Here is a 16960-nt window from a genome sequence, read left to right as displayed (position 1 = left end):
TATCTTGTCAGTCCTCGTCAGTGAGGGGGAACGAAAAGGCTCAGCCAAATACGGTTCCCAAAAATAATTTTCTATGGTAAGAATACACTACGTTCAATATGAACGAAAAGCACCGATTTCTCTGCAGACAATCGCTACTGGTCTTTTTTTGTAGAAACGTGGAAAACCTGCGGCTAGCTTCTGAAGAAGTGAAATCAGCCCACTAACTAAATTTGAGATTCCTCAATGGTGCAAATAAACTGCGGCTGACAACTTCGGTAACAAGGCTGTAGCTAATATATCAATGGATTCCTCCAGGCATAATGCTTTTGCTGGTTCGCTAATTCTGAGTCCAGCTTTTTTTTTTTTTTTGCTTACACTCAATACGACAGCCGGGGAACACACTCTGGCTTCTATGAAGTGGTGATGGGTCGGCCACTTTCGTCGCAGACACCGACTCTCTACTATGCCTACTCAGTGATCGCAATCGGAAAACCGATTTAGATTGTAGAGAACATGTCGGTAAGGTTGTCATGAATTAGGCGTATAGATCGTTAAAGGATGGCTCTATGGATTATTTAAATATTGCATTCTTACTACCTACAATTTAGCGCATTACGTCTGAGTGCCAGCATGACTTGTGCCTCACCTCTTCCTCATAGTTATCAACGACCCGCATCTCCTGACAACCCTTTTGCAACCTTGCTGTGATATCTTGCCACTTCTTAGACGGCGCCCTTCACTACGGCGTCCCCATAGCCTGAGTCGCTTTGGGACGTAAACCCGCATAAACCAAACCAAACTTCTTAGACGGCAGCTTTCCCCTGCATAATACATTTCCAATAATTGCATAATCCCTCCACCTCTCTTGAAGCTGTACGAGCGAGTGTCGGGGCAAGGGCCGGTGTCGGGCGAGGAAATGTGGCCTCCTACGTGTTCTATGTTGCGCCTTCGTGACGTGGGTGCCTCCAATCCCACCGACAGCTAGACCTTCTGCTGTCGACTGGGATAGGGTGAGAAGATTGTGCTCGGTAAGAAATAATTTGACCGGAGCAGTGCATGACCCTTTCAACCTACTGAAAGTTTCCATAATTCTATGCGTTTCCATACGAAACTTTATGCAGTCAGTATCGAGCATATGGAGTCGTTATGGGCTATATAGAAATACGTATGGAAGCTTACGGACTCCATATAAGGTCAAGCGCCTTGCAAGGAAATCGTGTACAAATTTATTGAAATGGTTATAGACTGTGTAAAGATAAGATATAGATCTTCATATGGTTTGGTTTGGTTTATGGGGTTTAACATCCCAAAGCGACTCTGGCTATGAGAGACGCCGTAGTGAAGGACTCCGGAAATTTCGACCACCTGGGGTTCTTAAACGTCCACTGACATTGCACAGTGTTCTTCCCTGTGTTATGGGCTTCATATTCTGATGATTTCATACGAGTGGCTCATATGGAATGTTTCAGTAGGCGATCCCCCTGTGCTATTCCGCGCTGACTCAATTCAGTTATTTTAACTCGATCTTGGACAAATGTTCTCATTTGCATTCATTGCACTAAGGCCTGAGCTGATGCCCCGCTATTCGCTTGCAAGTACTGTTAACGCTACCCTGCTTGTTCGCCAATTTGGTCCTCGGCTCTGGCTTTCGTTACTTGTAAAGCAGGTAGGGAGCGCTAAGTTCGCCTCTCATTGCAACAGATGTTGAATGGATTTAGCGCCCTTTGACAAAATTCTTTTTGCCCGTCAACCGTTTGACCACTGCAACGGGAAAGATCGAAATAATGCAGAGTCGTGTGCAGAGTCACCACATTTGTTGAATTTACGACTGTTATTCCATGCACAGCTGAAGCAACAGATTTTCCTATCCGTGGAAGCTTAAGCGCTGCAAACCATCTATGTTGCGTGCCTAAGTGAGGTTTAAGACCATGATAATTGCTATAATGGGCCAAACCTTAGCTTGTTTATTTTTATAGCACTTTTACTTCTTGCGGCTTTATTTCATTTATTACTTGCTCTCTTGCCACTCCAGAAACAGAGGTGCCAGCTTTTCTTCCTGTTTCTGCAAGTGGCGAATTCAAAACCTCGTAATTCAACTCCTGTTATACACACATTAATTTTACCCTTATTGCACTCCATGATGTCAAGCCCAACCAGTGGAATGCATATCAGCTAGTTCCCATCAGCAAAATTGCTGAAATCCTCTCCGGTAAAATTTCTTCAATTCTCTCTGCACAATATTTTCATACTTTTATAACATATTCCATCAGTACCCAAGTACAGTCTTTTTCAAAAGTGTTAATGCCGCAGCATTCAGCTGCAGCAAAATGAATGTTCCAAGAATGCTCGGTGCAGCGGATCATTCAAAACACTAGTGAAACAGGAAGCTTTTCTGCTGCAATAAGGAACCTTCTGCAAGTATTTCAATGTGTTTAGACCTTCAATCGTGCCGTAATCACTATTATGCGGCTGAACTAAAAGGCCTTTTTCCTTGAAAGTTTTCACCACGACTGTACAAGTTTAGCATAAAAGTAATAGACATATTTAGAATCAGCAGACCGTTCCCTGGAGATTGCATAATTGTGACTTCATTAATAAATTTAATTTAAAAAAAAAGCACGGTCCCCCCTTTGCTTTGCTGTAGTATACACTGACACCATGAATGCCTAACCAATTTTCTTTGCTTGTTAGTAACTTATTATTTATGTTCGTGAATTTCAAAGCTATTTTATTTGTATAATTTTATGCTATACGCTTTCTGCTATTTAAATCCCTTCAGCATTCTATCATTGATTTTTTTTGCCCGCATGTATTTCTGTTATAGAATGTTCACTAATGCTTTTTTTTCGTTTATCCATTACTGTATCTTTGCGTTCTCTTTATTGTGCATAGTGCCATTTCTGTAGGGGGTACAGACCCCGTCAAGCCAAATCCATTTGGCTTTTTGTCTGCACTCCCGTCATCTGTACATGTATAGATGCAAATAAACTTGAATTGAATTGAATTGAATTGAAAGCAGTCCCACTGTTGGGAGATATTTCACAGTCAGCTAGCCGATATGTTTAGCGAGTGAACGGTGATCAGCGCACTGAGGGTTCCCTCCCCAGTCCCCTCCTTGTTCAAATCGGCGCCTCCAAGTGCAAGTTGCTGTGATCTGCTCTTTTCTGAATCGTGTGTGGCGTAATATTTAATAAGACTGGCGAAAAACATGTTCTGGCATAAACTCTTCCTTAAAGGGATGCTGAACCAAACTTTTGGAGCTGCTCTTTTACACGTAAACAAGAGCTTGACTGCTAAAATTGATAAATGAGACAAGTATTTTTGCGAGAAAAGGCGGATGGCTCGTTTTTTTCGTGACTTATGGTCTTATCGTTGCACCTGGCGGCCGCCTGTGGAAGCTGCGACTAGACATCATAATACCCGCGCGCCCACTGTTCCTGCACGAGAACGATTGTCATCGCTACTCACGGGTTTTGCCAGTTCTGCGTCAGCAGCGTCGGTGGTTGGAAGCCTTATCACTCGGCCTACCCAAACTGCAATTCGACATTGCGCTTCGAGTGACACGACCAGTTGCCTGCCAGATGAGGGTGTCATGACGTCACGCTCTTCACCTCGCACCGGCCGGGAGGGCTCGCCGCGCGCTCTTAAGACATCGAAAATAAAACCATCGCTGAAAAATATGCGAAGTGACGACTAGATTTCGGTGTAATCACAATCCGAGAGTCGATTTTCAGCATTTTTGTTCAATTTTAAGAATTTGCTTCGGCAAAGTCAGCTTAGAGCGTAACTTTTGTTATGAATTAAACAAGAAACTACGAATGCCTTTAAGAGGGTTATGTACGATGCATTGCCTCTTCCTGTCAGGAATAATTTTTATCTGATTAACCAGCTTGGGGGGAGGCGTGCTAGATTTCACAAAATTTTTCATTGTGAACGACCCGCCCAGAGTTCTTCCTTTCTCTGAAGTGATCAGAACTCGCTGCCGAAGAATTTGAATGGTGGTGCAGCACGTCGGCGCAGTCCAGCATGTTGTAGCCTTATATGTGCATCGCAGTCGGTACCGCGAATGCTCAACAGCCGAGCAACAACGCGTCCTCTGTAAATTTCCGGAGCCCTTCACTACGGCGTCCCTCGTAGCCTGAGTCGCTTTGGGACGTTAAACTCCCATAAACCAAACCAATCTGGCGGGAGCCAACAGTTGTACAACGATATTTATATCCTAGTTAAAGAACCTCACGCGGTCGAAATCAGTCCGGGCTCTTCTGCTGTGATGCCTTTACATTTAATAGCGACGCGAAACCCTACATAACTGCCTCCCATCGCGTTTACAAATTTCAGAGGGTTGAGACCTAATTTGTTAGCTCGGAGTCAACCAGAACCGGTGAGTTCTGCTGATCAGAAAGGTTATCACAGTTAAACATCTGGAAATCGCTTCCTAAGCGCGCGGTTGATCACTGGTTCCATCCTGTGAGGCATATCCGCCGGCGGCCGTTAGGTCTTGCATCAATCTGGCATTGCCACATCCCTGCGTCCACATGCGTCGCTTCGCTCTAAGCGCCAGCGTCTCCCGTTCAGTAAAGCCGGTAGCTGAGACCCTGAGGCGACATGGGAAGTTAGACCTAGTTCTGTTGTCTTTGTTCCACAACTATGAATGTGCAACCACTGCAAACGCGCTGCCGATAAAATAAAGCCAAATTAATGTTAAGATATATATTGGATATAACAATGCAGTTTTGACAATGGTGTGGTTTTTGCAGCAGTTCCGTTTCTTTGGATGTGGTATCTGGGACAGGGTTCTGCTCAGGAGACTACACTTCGGCACCTGGTGAGTATGCTGTTATCTGTTGTAGATTACTCGGGCTATTCCCAGTAAATGGAATGTCTGGCTCCAGTTTCTGTGACTCGACTGCTCTTATCTACCTGCGGCACGTTTATTTCCAGTAGTAATAAGGAGTAAGGAGTTGCAGTATCGCGATATCCTATGGCACTTCTTTCGTGGTCATGAAAATTCTCAGTAACACAATTGCACAATCCTGTAGGCCACCCTGACTGACCGTGCCAAGGCGCCACCTAAGTGAGAGGGCGCAGCCTCCGTTTTAAACACATCGGCACCGTTCAGTGTACACCTAGCTTAAAAGACCAAAGTGATGAAAATTATCAGAAGGAAGAAAACTTTATTGCTCATTCCGGAAGCACTTCCCCTGCAACACGCCACCTCACAGGTGGCGTGCTGCGGTGTGTGACGTGGCGTCTTAGCAGGCAGTAGCAGATCGAAACGCCACCTGTCACGGCAAGAGTGGAGGAATGGACATCGGGGGTGGATGGGTGGCTAGCAGCATAACACGGTACCTGCCAGCATAACACGGTACCTGCCACCGGTAGCAGGTGGCATTTGAAAAGCTGCGCTCAAATTTTGCATGACTACCGTAATCGTCTGCCAATTTTAAGCCAGTTTAATTAAGGCACCTTCTATTCAGAAATGTTTGGCGCTTGTCGATTCGCATATTGTCTGAATCTAAACAGACACTATTAGAAACGGCTATTTATTTAGTTCGATTACGCGGCTACAGCCATGTACCCTTCAGTAGCTATATAAGAAGATCGACTGCAGAGGGAAAGTTCAACTATATAAGTTTTTAAAATATCGCATGCTCCTAGTTGCCGCCAGTTGAAGTCACCAAGCGCCTTTGGTACGGATATGTTTTGACCAACCCTTTGTTAAGCAAGTGCAGTACAGGACAAACATTACTATATATTTTAATGATACAAAGGGCATTATGCGTTCCCCCGGAAAGAATCTCTGACGGGAATGTCGCTGACTTGGCTGTACTCTCAGCGCACTCTTTTTTTCGGGCTATTTCTTCCGGCTATTCATTTTTTTCATCAGCCATCCAAACTAGCTGTTGTGAGCAGGGGGTGTCCGTTCAGTGCGTGTAATGATACTGAACAGAAAATTGCTCTTACAGCCATGGTTTGACGAGGATCGCATAGTAACGGTAAGATTCTATGGTCACCTGGCACCTAGGCAATAATTTAGATTTGAAAAAAACTTTGATGGTTAGCGCTGCCTTCAACCGGAGCAGAAGCTTGAAGCAGAACTCGGTGCTACGTTCCCTAGTTTTAGCGCACGCAGACTTGCGCCTTTGTGTCTACTGAAGTATAATGCCCACGCAATTTCGGACACTGTCTCCTCAAAGTGACTACTGCTGTGGTACCCCAGGAGTATGTGTGCAGCCTTTGACTGAAACGCTCGTTTAATTAAACCTGGGAGATCATCAATAGTAGCATGTAATCACCAGTTTACGCTCTAGCACTTTCTCCTGGTGTCATCGCAGAGCTGGCCTTCCTTCGGACGTGGTACCTGGATACCGGGGGCTTCCAGAGCCTGAATCAACTTCATAAGTAAGTCAACCGTTTTTGCTTTCTTACACTCAGACAGGCAGTTTTATGAACTGGAAGGGAATATCATAGTGTAGGCGTCTACGCGCCCGTGGCTGGGCCGCTTTATCAAAGCGGCCTACTGGCGAGAGAGCACGACTTCGTGTGCATGCTCTATGCGCACAGGTTTAGCACAAAAGCGCGATTAAACAACTCAAAAATATATTCTCCCAGGACGAGCAGTTACGCACCATGCCGCTTTATTGGTACCCGCTACAGCTGCGGGTCACGTCGCTGTTTTAATGCAATCCCGTGATACTGCAGTACATCTGTCACTTCCACACATGTCAGATATGAAGACTGGCGAAGGGTCTTCAAAGTTTTAAGGCGGAAGCCTTTAATACCTCATCATTGTAAGCAGGAGTTGTCGACAGAAATGTCGCGCTTTTCAATTGGTCGAAGTGGTCGTGACGTCACAGTGCTCGAATTTCAAACGGGGCCAATTGTACTTTGGCTAGGAACCATGAATCCAATTAAAGGGATCGTATAGTGGTGCTCCAACTAAGTGGGACTGAGTTTAGTTCATTGCTTAATTAACGAATTATCCTGATTAAGCTTTCTAGTCAAACCAAATAAATAAATAAAACCGAGAAGAAATTTGGTTGAGTTCGGGAATCGAAACAAGGTCTCCGGAGTGCGAGACGAGCACGGTAACCACTCCGCCGTGCCAGCACGATGGTTTGGAATGAACAAACTAGTGAATAGGGTGTCTTCGTTCACTCCCATCTTCCTCTCTTCCCCTAAGGCGAGGTTCACGTGTCCACCGAGATATGCAAGACAGATAAACTTCCTTTCCTCAAAAAACTAATTTACCGACAAGCAAGACGTAGAGCCGAATGGCCACGGGCGATGGCGTTCTGTGGACTCCCTGGTAGCGTTGCAAGACGCTATTGCGTTCCACACACAGAGCCGAAGCCTAACATCGTAACCACACATCATTGATACTAGCAGTAACACCTCGCTTAAGGCTTTCGCCTCTCCGCGCTTTAGGAGAACAAAGCGCCCCCTGAATTTTTACTTCGCATACAGGTGGCAGTGTACCGAAACGACGACTTTGCATTTCCGGTTGCAAATATGCAGACCTCAGCTTTGGCGCCGTAGAGGAATTCGTCATAGTCACATTTCCTGAGGTATGTTATCGGAGTGTATGAAAGTGAATGATGCCAATGTCATGGCCCGCATGTAGAACGTACAGAGAACCTACTTCAGACGAACCAATAGGATCAGCGTTGTCGTGAGGCCTTTTAACAAGGCTGTGTGCACAAGTTATTGTTTTTAGCACTGCGTAAGTTCAGTTGTCAAAACGTAGAGGTAAACACACGTCATCTGTCCATGATCATTGACGTGCATATTTCTTGTGGTGGTGTCGTGTATCTTTGCACTTGGAACCTTTCCCCTTTAGTTTCCATCATGACCGCAAGGTGGTCGCTCAGCACCCGATCGCATTGGCTCCACTTCGTCTCGTTAAAGCTCTGAACATACTTTCGTACCAAAGATGGCGTTGTCCTTCCAGGCGCCTGCAGCAGATTCCCAGCAAAGTCTCTGCAATTGTGACGTGTCAACTCCCAGCCGTTGTGACTCTCTGCTGGACAGGAACCCTGGTGAGGGAATGCTGCTTAAGGGGACAGGGTTATGGGTCCCATTTTCTAAGTAGCCTGCTTCAGGATATAAAAACAAAGCGGCGAATGCTTTTTTTTTAGTTTTCAAATCATGCCCTGTGTTCGACATGGGAAGCGTCTAAGGTTCGTCTGTACTGAGAAGGTAACGACATTGATTCCTTGTTGCCTGTTTAGACGCTGACCACCTTGCCGATTTATGATTGCAAACACTGCAAATGGCGTTCAAACATGCTTCCGGGAGATAAAAAAACTGCAATCTTTGTAATTATCCTGCTATCCTTGCTTAACGCTAAATTTCGAATGCAGTGTTAAGTCGTGCAATTTGCTAGGGATCGGCCGGTTTTGACAGTCTCATTGAAGTTTTCAGATTTTCTGGTGCGAACTAAAAAGCATAGCTAACCATGTGAATTGCTCTCCTGCACGAAACGAGCCGATTAGGGATACCCGAGAGAGACAAATAATTAACAGTTAAACTTCTGCAGGGTGAGTGCGCTGTCAAGTAATGGTACTGTAGTTTCATGTATCCAGGGTGCCTTTGAATTTGGAGGCACCACTTATGGAGCGTGATTTTCCAAACAGTATACGTCGACTGAGACTAGTGTCAAAATTGGGGGAGGTATGCTCGAGAAGTAGATGAGTGATAAGAGTATTTCCACTTTGTGCTGTTCTGGTAGCACCCATCCGCCCTACTCCTCTACAACTGACGACACATAGAAATGGTAGGACCGGAAGTTGTAGCAATGACTTATTACGTTGCAGCTCCTATTTTTTGCCATTTTTACAGGACTGGCATTTCCTTGGGTGTGGTACCTGGGCAGAGGGAGATTTCTGGACAGGACCTGAAATTTCAGCGCCTTGCCCTGAAATTCATGGGTGAGTTCATTTCTATTTCTATTGAGTCGGCGATTGCTAGTGCCCAGAAAAACATGTAAAAACATTTTATAATTATGCAACAGCGCCTGCTGGTGTGAAGGAAGAGAGAACTGTTAACGAATTGCAAAACGCCCATAATGCAAGACATACTAGCTGGAAATAATCAAATATATAAGTGCATTGGACTCGCCCTACATCACATCGAGTCGAGTTGAGATGGTAACTACCCAACTGGCTAAGCCGCTCGATGAGACTATGTTGTTACTGTGGGCACTTTGATGCTTGGCAAATGCGAACAAACTTGGAGATGTGAATTTCATGCAGAACATTTTTGTACAGCGTAGCAAACAGAACGAGCATTAATTATTTACAAAAAAGGTAATACACTGCAAATAATAGCAAATGGCACCGAGCGTTTCGCCTGTTGTTCCTAACTTTTGTAGGCTTATTTTTGAGGACTTCAACTGAAAAATGTTTCTCGCGTCCTGTAAGGATATTTCAGGCGCTAGTCTGTAGAATAACCTAGAACCTTCTCTTTCTTTGGTAGGATGCCTATTTTGACGAGCCTGTCCTTCAGCGCACTGGTCTGAAGTTCGTGGATGAGTTCACTGCTGTTGCCTTAAATAATATGTGATGGGACCCTCAGACAACTGCAGACGCTCACGTACCCCAACCCGGAACTATACCACAGGCTTTACCCCGGTACATACCCGACAAATATATGCAAGGTCTGCAACGCCAATGTAGCCACTTTAACTCACATGCTCTGGGACTGCAACAAAAACCTTCACGGTGCTAATTCCGGAACCCTCCCGCCGCGGTTGGCCGCTGCCTTGCGCAGCCCCAGCCTCGGGGACCAACTCTGGGCCGTCCAGCAGGCCCGCGAGGCGACGGCGAGGCAGCGCCTCGACGTCCCCACGTGGGAGACCTAAGGCCCCGTCGGCGAAAGCTCTGCAGGACTATGAATAAAGTTGTTACCAACCAACCAAATGGTACTCCCACGCAGTACAGGAAAGGGGCCCAATATTGCAAAGGGATGGTTTTACTGTGGTCCTTTGTGAGACCGGTATTCGCCAATATGTTTCCAATATTGGGACGATTACCTGGTGCTGCTTTGATTACTGCCTGGGAAGATGTGCTACGTTGCAAACTTCATTCTTGTACTGTTTATCGGTTCATTACGACTGTCTGCTCACGCATTCGCTCCATTGCACTGAATAATTTCAACTGGGGAGTCATTCTTAATCATTTGGTGGCGTATGTGCTTTTTAGTCTTCGCAACCGTCGACTGAAAAGCACATGTTCTTTCAGAAGTCTTGACCTTCAACCTCAAACAAAAACCGGGGCTGTTGAGCAAGTCATTGGATGTGTTTTGACTTAGGACCAAAAATAAAGGATAACAAATGCTATTGTCACGGCGTTTATTGCTGTAATATACTGCATTGCATTTAGAGTGCTCATAAAGAAAACATCATTATTACAGTAACAGACACAGTTCTTGGGTTTTGTGGGCACTTATTTTGGCACAGAGCTCTTCGCGCACTCTACATCTATGAGTTAAACAGTGTGATGTCACCACTGAACGTGCAGCTCTTGGCACATTCAAAGCAAAGCTATTTCGGGCATCATTCAAATCTTCTGAATGGGTTGCGAATGCGATTTAAGTCTTCCTCCTTGCGCAGGGATCAACTGCGTTATCCTATTCGGGGCACCATTTTCAAAAAAAAAACAGACCTTCGTTAGGAAGGCCCTCTCCTTTTTTCTCGCAAAAAAAAGTTGTCGATCCGGAAAAAAAAACATAATTCCTAAAAGAAGCCCATCTTTTTTTTAAACTAAAACATGTTCTTCTTTAATGCCAGGCATATTTACCTCTTGACGTATGACAGCTTTAGCTGCTTACATGCTATGGAGCTGAACGCAACACATTTGTTCCCTTTCGACAAGTCAGCTTGTCCTATATCCAGACATCGCATGGCTTCAGTTGCTTTGATGGGATACAAAGCCTCTGGCTCCTCCTGTCAGCAGCCATTTGTAATAAGTCAGATTCGGGGTAAGACTACTCTGGTGAGGTTGTAATGTTTTTTAAGGGTTAGTTTGATACAATTGATTTAGGCTGTCATCAGATATATCAGGGGCGAGAAAGTGTACAAAATATGAAGCGAGAAGCAATCCCATAAGCCACAAAAAAATCATATCACCTGTTTTCAAACCAGCCACTTGAGACCCTGCACTGATGCTGTATTCCGCAAAATCAGCAACACGAGTTCCCTCTTAGCACACTTGTAACCAACTCAAATATGGTGTTTTCCTTCCTTTTTTTTACTTCCAGCGATGCGTTGTGGGAACATGATGAACCCCGACATGTCACCCCTTCCAGAATTTGCTGCATGCTTGTTCCACCAAATATTCAAGTAAGACCCGCTTCCGTTCACGCGGTACAGTTCCGTTGTGATTCCATTTATATGGAAGGAAGAACACGTGGCTCCACGAAGCACCTTCTGCTCTCGTAGCGCTCTCTTTGTAACAAGGTGTGATAATGAAACAGTGTGTGAAGGAGCTGCAAGCTATCAAAGTTTTTCTAGGCTGGCTTTCCCGTTATTATTCGGAAACTCAGATCTGCTGTTCTCTATCCACCCTGGGCATAAGCTGAAGGGCGAACTGCTGGAGCAGAATGATTGGCTGCACATGCAATACATGTACTTCACCAGTATTCGCGCTAAGCGCAGGAGTGATGTGTGATTCGAAAGGCTTATGACCTTTGTTAATGTTTTGTAACTTCACATAAACTGGCCACATACTCACAGGCCTGAAATCCAAACAAGCACCTGCAGACACCGTCTGTGATAAAGAGCACGTTATCTGTGATGGTCGCCATCGAATGATTTCTGGACTGCAACATTTTCATGAAAACATTAGAGTGAGAGGATTCAACATTAAATTTCTTTTCAGTGAGCTTGTCGTTCTTCGTTGTGCTTCCTCCACAACCGCACAGTCGCAACAACTAAAATTCTCTTTCCAAGAATAAGCGCGGCAGAAGACTGCGTTGAAGCAGTGTACTGTTGAAACGTTTTAGACATCAAGGCCCACCTTTCCAGTGTCCGTCTCTCTTTGTGGGCAGTAACGTGCGACAGGGAAACAAGATATATTCAGGCATTGATGTGAATGTAACAACTATTCTATTTGGTCTCAGCGAAGTATTAACGCTGTATAAGGCTAAACATATCGAACACGCATCGTTTCCTGCTAAGCTTCGTTCCAGCTAGCCTCCCTGTGGTGTATAATGTACCGGGTCTCCTTGGTTATTTTTATTGTTGATTATGTTGCAGACGCAGTCCGTTTCGAATGAGTACAACACTCATTAGCGGCCTCATGCCATGGATGCATGTATTTCTGGCGTGACACTTTCCTGAAGTAATCAGTGAATGCCTTTTGTAGTGATAAAAGATAAAGTAATAAAGTGTAGTGATAAAGGTTTTATTGTCTCCAGACAATAAAACCACTTCCAGCTTTTCCGAAATACAGCGGTGCTGAAAAACCTTTTCACCGAAACTCTCCAGCTGCTATCCTAATTTTTAGCGGCAAAACTGTGCCCAGCAAGAAATATTTCATGTTTGGAAAAAGATTAGGAGGGGGAAACATCTGGCAGATCACACGAGTGAGGAACAAGCTGGAACTACCAGGCACTTGTCCTGATGGTACAATGTCCTGATGGTACAAGACTCCCCTGGTCAGCGTTCCTGGTTTCCTTTCTCGCATTATTTTAGACGCTTCAGAAGTTCGCAGTAATAAAATCCGGCAATGTTTTAACCTTTCGCATGACACTCAGTGAGCAACATATCCTTGCCATCCCACAAAACTTGATGCTCTTTCTCTAGCCAATGGTACATAAATGAACCGATATTCGCTCATGATAAATAATCGAGTAAGCAGATTGGTGCTCACGAGTGACGGGACGTGGAACCTATCAAGCAGAAATTTTTAAGAAGCTAATATTCCTGGATATAGCATAGTATGCTCTCTTCTGTATAATTCCCAGCCATTCTGCTACATGGCGCGTAGACAATTGCCGAGCGTGCGTTGCCGCATCCAAGAGGGTCGAGCACCTTCGCTGGTGGTGCCTGTCAATAGTCTCCCTGGCTTCGGCTCATCTTCTAAGCTCTCCCTGCCGCACTTTAGATCTTGCACCCATTGTTTTTAAATGTGCGCGAGGGAACTGTCATGTAATGTCATGAGTTTAAGATGGCGACATGTCCTTCCTATCATGGTATTTTATTACAGCGCAGTGGTCCAGTTTGCCCAATTTCTTCATTCTTAAAAGCTAGCTCATGTAAATTACTGGTAAAAATGTAATAGAATCTTAGGAATGCAGAAATAGTAAATGCTACGACAAAGGGAGTGAAACTGTGAAAATGTTTTATATTTCTAGTAATCTTACTCGCTTATCCCTAAAACTCAGACACCCAGTGTATTTTATGTAGAATTAATGCACTTTGGTTTAAGAGTCTGTTGGTATGCTCATTGCACTTCCAATACCCCAAAACTGAGGGCGACGTTAAGATGTAACGCAAAACAAGTGCCTGTAGCTAAAACCAGCAAACAGCAACCGCTTGGGAGCGGCGTGTAAGAGGTATTCACATAAGGTCACGGGCGCCATTTTGGCGTCGAATGCGCTGGTTCAGCGATGCAGGCCGGAGGAGTCGGAGATAAGCCTATTAGACATGCACCGTAGCCATTCGCTGTGTTTCATCTATGCCGAAATGGCGACCACTGTGGCTTGATTGCGTACCTCCTATAGGCCGCATAACTACTTCCAGCGAAGTAGAAGCTGGAACAAGAAGAGCATTTTGCAATAACTCTTTCACATGAGGGACACATGACCTTTGCTTTCAGAGCGAATTCTGAGTAATTCCTTCTGTCCCTTGGGCACATCAAGATGACAATGAGCATCCACTATGAAATCATGCTCTGTTCCGATTAGAACAGCTAACTGTGCTATGATCTGCTATGTGACCTGTGATTTTATTTTGCTTTACTGCCACCGGCACGTGGTGCATAACATGTCGGTAGCAGGAGACTATGGAGGCGGAATTCTAGAGGTCCATGTACTGTGCGATGTCAGTGCACGTGAAAGAACCCCAGGTAATCGATATTTCCAGAGCCCTTCACTATGGCGTCCCTCATAGCCTGAGTCGCTTTGGGACGTTACACCCCTGTAAACCATAAACCAGAAATAGGGGACTGCAATAGTCACATGTCTTCGCAGCCGAATTCTCGCTGGAAAAGAGCAGATAGGATTCCTGACTATACAATGCAACTCTGTGACAATTGTGTACCGTCCAGTGCGGGATGATAGCGTCATGTGTCACGCAAAAGTAATGGCACTGTCCAGAAGGCGGCCGCTACTCCAGTGCAGTGAAAACTGCTGGCAATAAGTAGTCCCTTGGAGACAAAAGAGGCTTCACTGACATGAATATATGTACACTACGTTATGCCAGTAACGGTTGTTTTCCGGTTATTATAACCTTTCTACCGAACCACTTATACCGAAAACTTATTATACGGTTTTCATGCCGTTTACTTATTACCATAGGGAGTTTCAATGCATAGTTTGACGTCAGCATGTTCACAGCAGCCGGCACATTCTGTTCCAAATGTTTTGCGTTAATCTGAGTGAGCTCACACCTTTTGATATTCTTAGAAATGGTGCAAGTAAAATAAAAAGCATTAGTTGGATGTAAACTTGTTCAGTGTCTTTGGGCCATCAAGTTGGTCACAAGCCTTAGATTTGTTCTTTCAGAGAATTTTGACTATGCACGAAATGAACCAAATACTGATTGTTGCGAATCGGCAAGATAAATTTTAGCGGTGCCAACAATGCTTTCATAGTGGCGTTTGAATGCGATTGCTAGCATAATGCGGAGGTAATGATTTGTCTTTTGTTTCGTAGTTTATGCTACGAGTGGTTAAGACTTAAATAACCACTGCCTGTCGTGCCATAATTTCCAACTGCAAGGAACGGACAGTCTTTTTTTTATGGACGTTCACCGCACCATCATGACTTCACTGCACTGTGAAATCCTGTTTATAGAGTGCACACATTTTCACGCCTCATACAGATCTGGCATCACACCAATGGGGTCGTTCTGTTCCCCATGTCGTTACACTTGTGTTAAACGCCGCCTTTTTGTGTAAACCGGTTATTAGTTTTTATCAGAACGAGCTAATAGCAGTATATCTAATCATTTATCAGGGACATCGTAAGCTAGCAGAAACGGTACACACTTCGTGACCAGACTGGCCACCGGCACAACCTTCGCACTGAATCTTTGATGTCAGCCCACAAGCTTAACGTCGCAGTTTTTTGTTATACAGCGTATACAGGGTACCCATACTTGCAAGGTGCTGTATTACGATGGTTGTACCTAAATAAATGCAAAAGTTGGTACAACTTCTACATGTTGATAGCATAACTGTTTGTATAATAACCATTGATTTTTTGCAGGTAACTAAGAGATCATTTTCGTTGCATGCAGCTAACGGATCTCAAGGAGAAGCAACGGTTCCTCATGGAGTTACGAAGGGTGCAGGCTGTCCGACATCCATTGAAGGGTTACTCAATGTTTACGGGGATAACACCGTGCACAAGAACAACGTGCTTAGATGGATTAAGAAGTATGAACACGGAATATCAGCATTGAAGACAAACCACGGAGAGAGACATCATCTGTGCGTGACACGGATTGTCAGCGAGTAGACAAAATGATGCTAGGAAAATGTACCAGCTGTGATAGACAACATTGAGTAGTACTTTTGTATTCAGAAACAGTTGCGCTACAAACAAATAGAATATTAACAATGTATGGGGGTTAATAAAAAATTACAACTCTTGCAACATTTTCAGTACAATCCTCATTTTTGCTGGAATATGGAACTGCTACATGTCCAGCAACCATTTTATGGCCCCTTTAGCCTATCCTTCCGCAGACTGCTGGACTGAGAGCGAAAACTGTATCCCCTTCTTTCGTCTTCCCTCTTAGGCTGGCGCTTCGAAGAAACTTAGCGGAGGGCAGTCAGCATACGCAGGGCTTGAAGCAAAGGGCCCTCATAAGATTTACATAAAAATGCATGGTGCACATTCAATGATGGACACAACTTCATGTACTATCGCGATCAGAAGTTTACAGAATACGAGTGTGCATAAAAAAATTTTTAGGCGCAGTAGCGTTAATCCAGTGGTCCGATTGCGGAGCAGTGGGAGACTCTGCTGTCCAGCGACTGCTGTGAAGACCAACGAGGTCTGGTACAGCGAGCTCAACGAGCGGCAGTGGCCAGCGGAGCCCTGGACTGAGGGCAACCGACCACTGGTTAGAGGCGGAGGACTTCGACAGAGAAGGCTCCTGGGGGCAGAACCAAGACGTCTCTGAAGATGCCCCCAAACCGCAGAAATAAGCATTAGCGAAAATAAAGTTTTTCCTTCCTTCAGCTTGCAAACAACTGAAAAAGGAATAAACGCAACATAACTCTTAAAAGAGATGAACGCAATTGTAGAAGCGTATTTAAATCTGTACTCTAGAGCTTCTACACAAACAATGGTGGCAGATTTGTGACGCCATGAATGGTCAGCATTGGTGCAAGAAGATTCGGCATCTCCCAGCCTTAATTCTGTACAAAAAAAATGTTATTGTATTCGATGGGCACAGAAACTTTACAGACCGGTAATGTCTTATTCACAGCACAGCTACCGAGTGACTATCGCAGCAAAAATAATTTCACATTTGCGGTACGTGTTTGTTACGAAAACGTTTCGAACCCACCTGTCTACATCTCGATTCAGCTGGGAGTTCGCGCGCTACAGATAAATCCTTCATTGTCCCGAGTCCATTCAAGCTCAGCCACATGATTAATGGCGCGCAGGCTAGTTCGCTGGTGGCACCTGCCATTCAGAAAGTGGACACATCACAGTGTCACATCTCTCCCCAGGCTATGCTTAACAGCCGTTTTGCAACAATTTTAGAGCGTCGGCAAAAGAAAACTCAACGAGACCACGA

At 44.8% G+C, this 16960-nt stretch overlaps 1 protein-coding gene and 1 long non-coding RNA gene across 7 annotated transcripts in view; both read left to right on the top strand.

Annotated features, from left to right (window-relative positions):
- LOC149347569 (uncharacterized) overlaps positions 1-6688 on the top strand; it is a 31286-nt gene extending 24598 nt beyond the window's left edge. The window contains exons 5-6 of one of the 3 annotated variants that reach the window (XM_089587198.1): positions 4740-4807; positions 6318-6688. In XM_089587198.1, coding sequence (XP_089443324.1) covers positions 4740-4807; positions 6318-6388 — 139 coding nt within the window. In that variant the 3' untranslated portion in view covers positions 6389-6688. The other 2 variants (XM_089587196.1, XM_089587197.1) reach the window with 2 other exon arrangements.
- Positions 6689-7051: 363 nt separating this feature from the next.
- LOC149347568 (uncharacterized) lies at positions 7052-15751 on the top strand. 4 transcript variants are annotated; one of them, XR_016292538.1, is made up of 6 exons: positions 7052-7550; positions 7934-8021; positions 8824-8912; positions 9460-9614; positions 11242-11323; positions 15446-15751. It is a non-coding gene; the product is annotated as an uncharacterized LOC149347568 (long non-coding RNA). The 4 variants fall into 4 exon arrangements; XR_016292535.1 differs by having other exon boundaries at positions 7052-8021; XR_016292536.1 differs by lacking the exon at positions 9460-9614 and having other exon boundaries at positions 7052-8021.
- Positions 15752-16960: the final 1209 nt, after the last annotated feature.

The sequence above is a fragment of the Amblyomma mixtum genome, chromosome 4 (assembly GCF_055824585.1).
Source record: "Amblyomma mixtum isolate Tamu chromosome 4, ASM5582458v1, whole genome shotgun sequence".
NCBI classification, from domain to species: domain Eukaryota; kingdom Metazoa; phylum Arthropoda; class Arachnida; order Ixodida; family Ixodidae; genus Amblyomma; species Amblyomma mixtum.
Note: the sequence above shows the minus strand (reverse complement) of the source record. Positions and strands in the feature narration are given on the sequence as shown.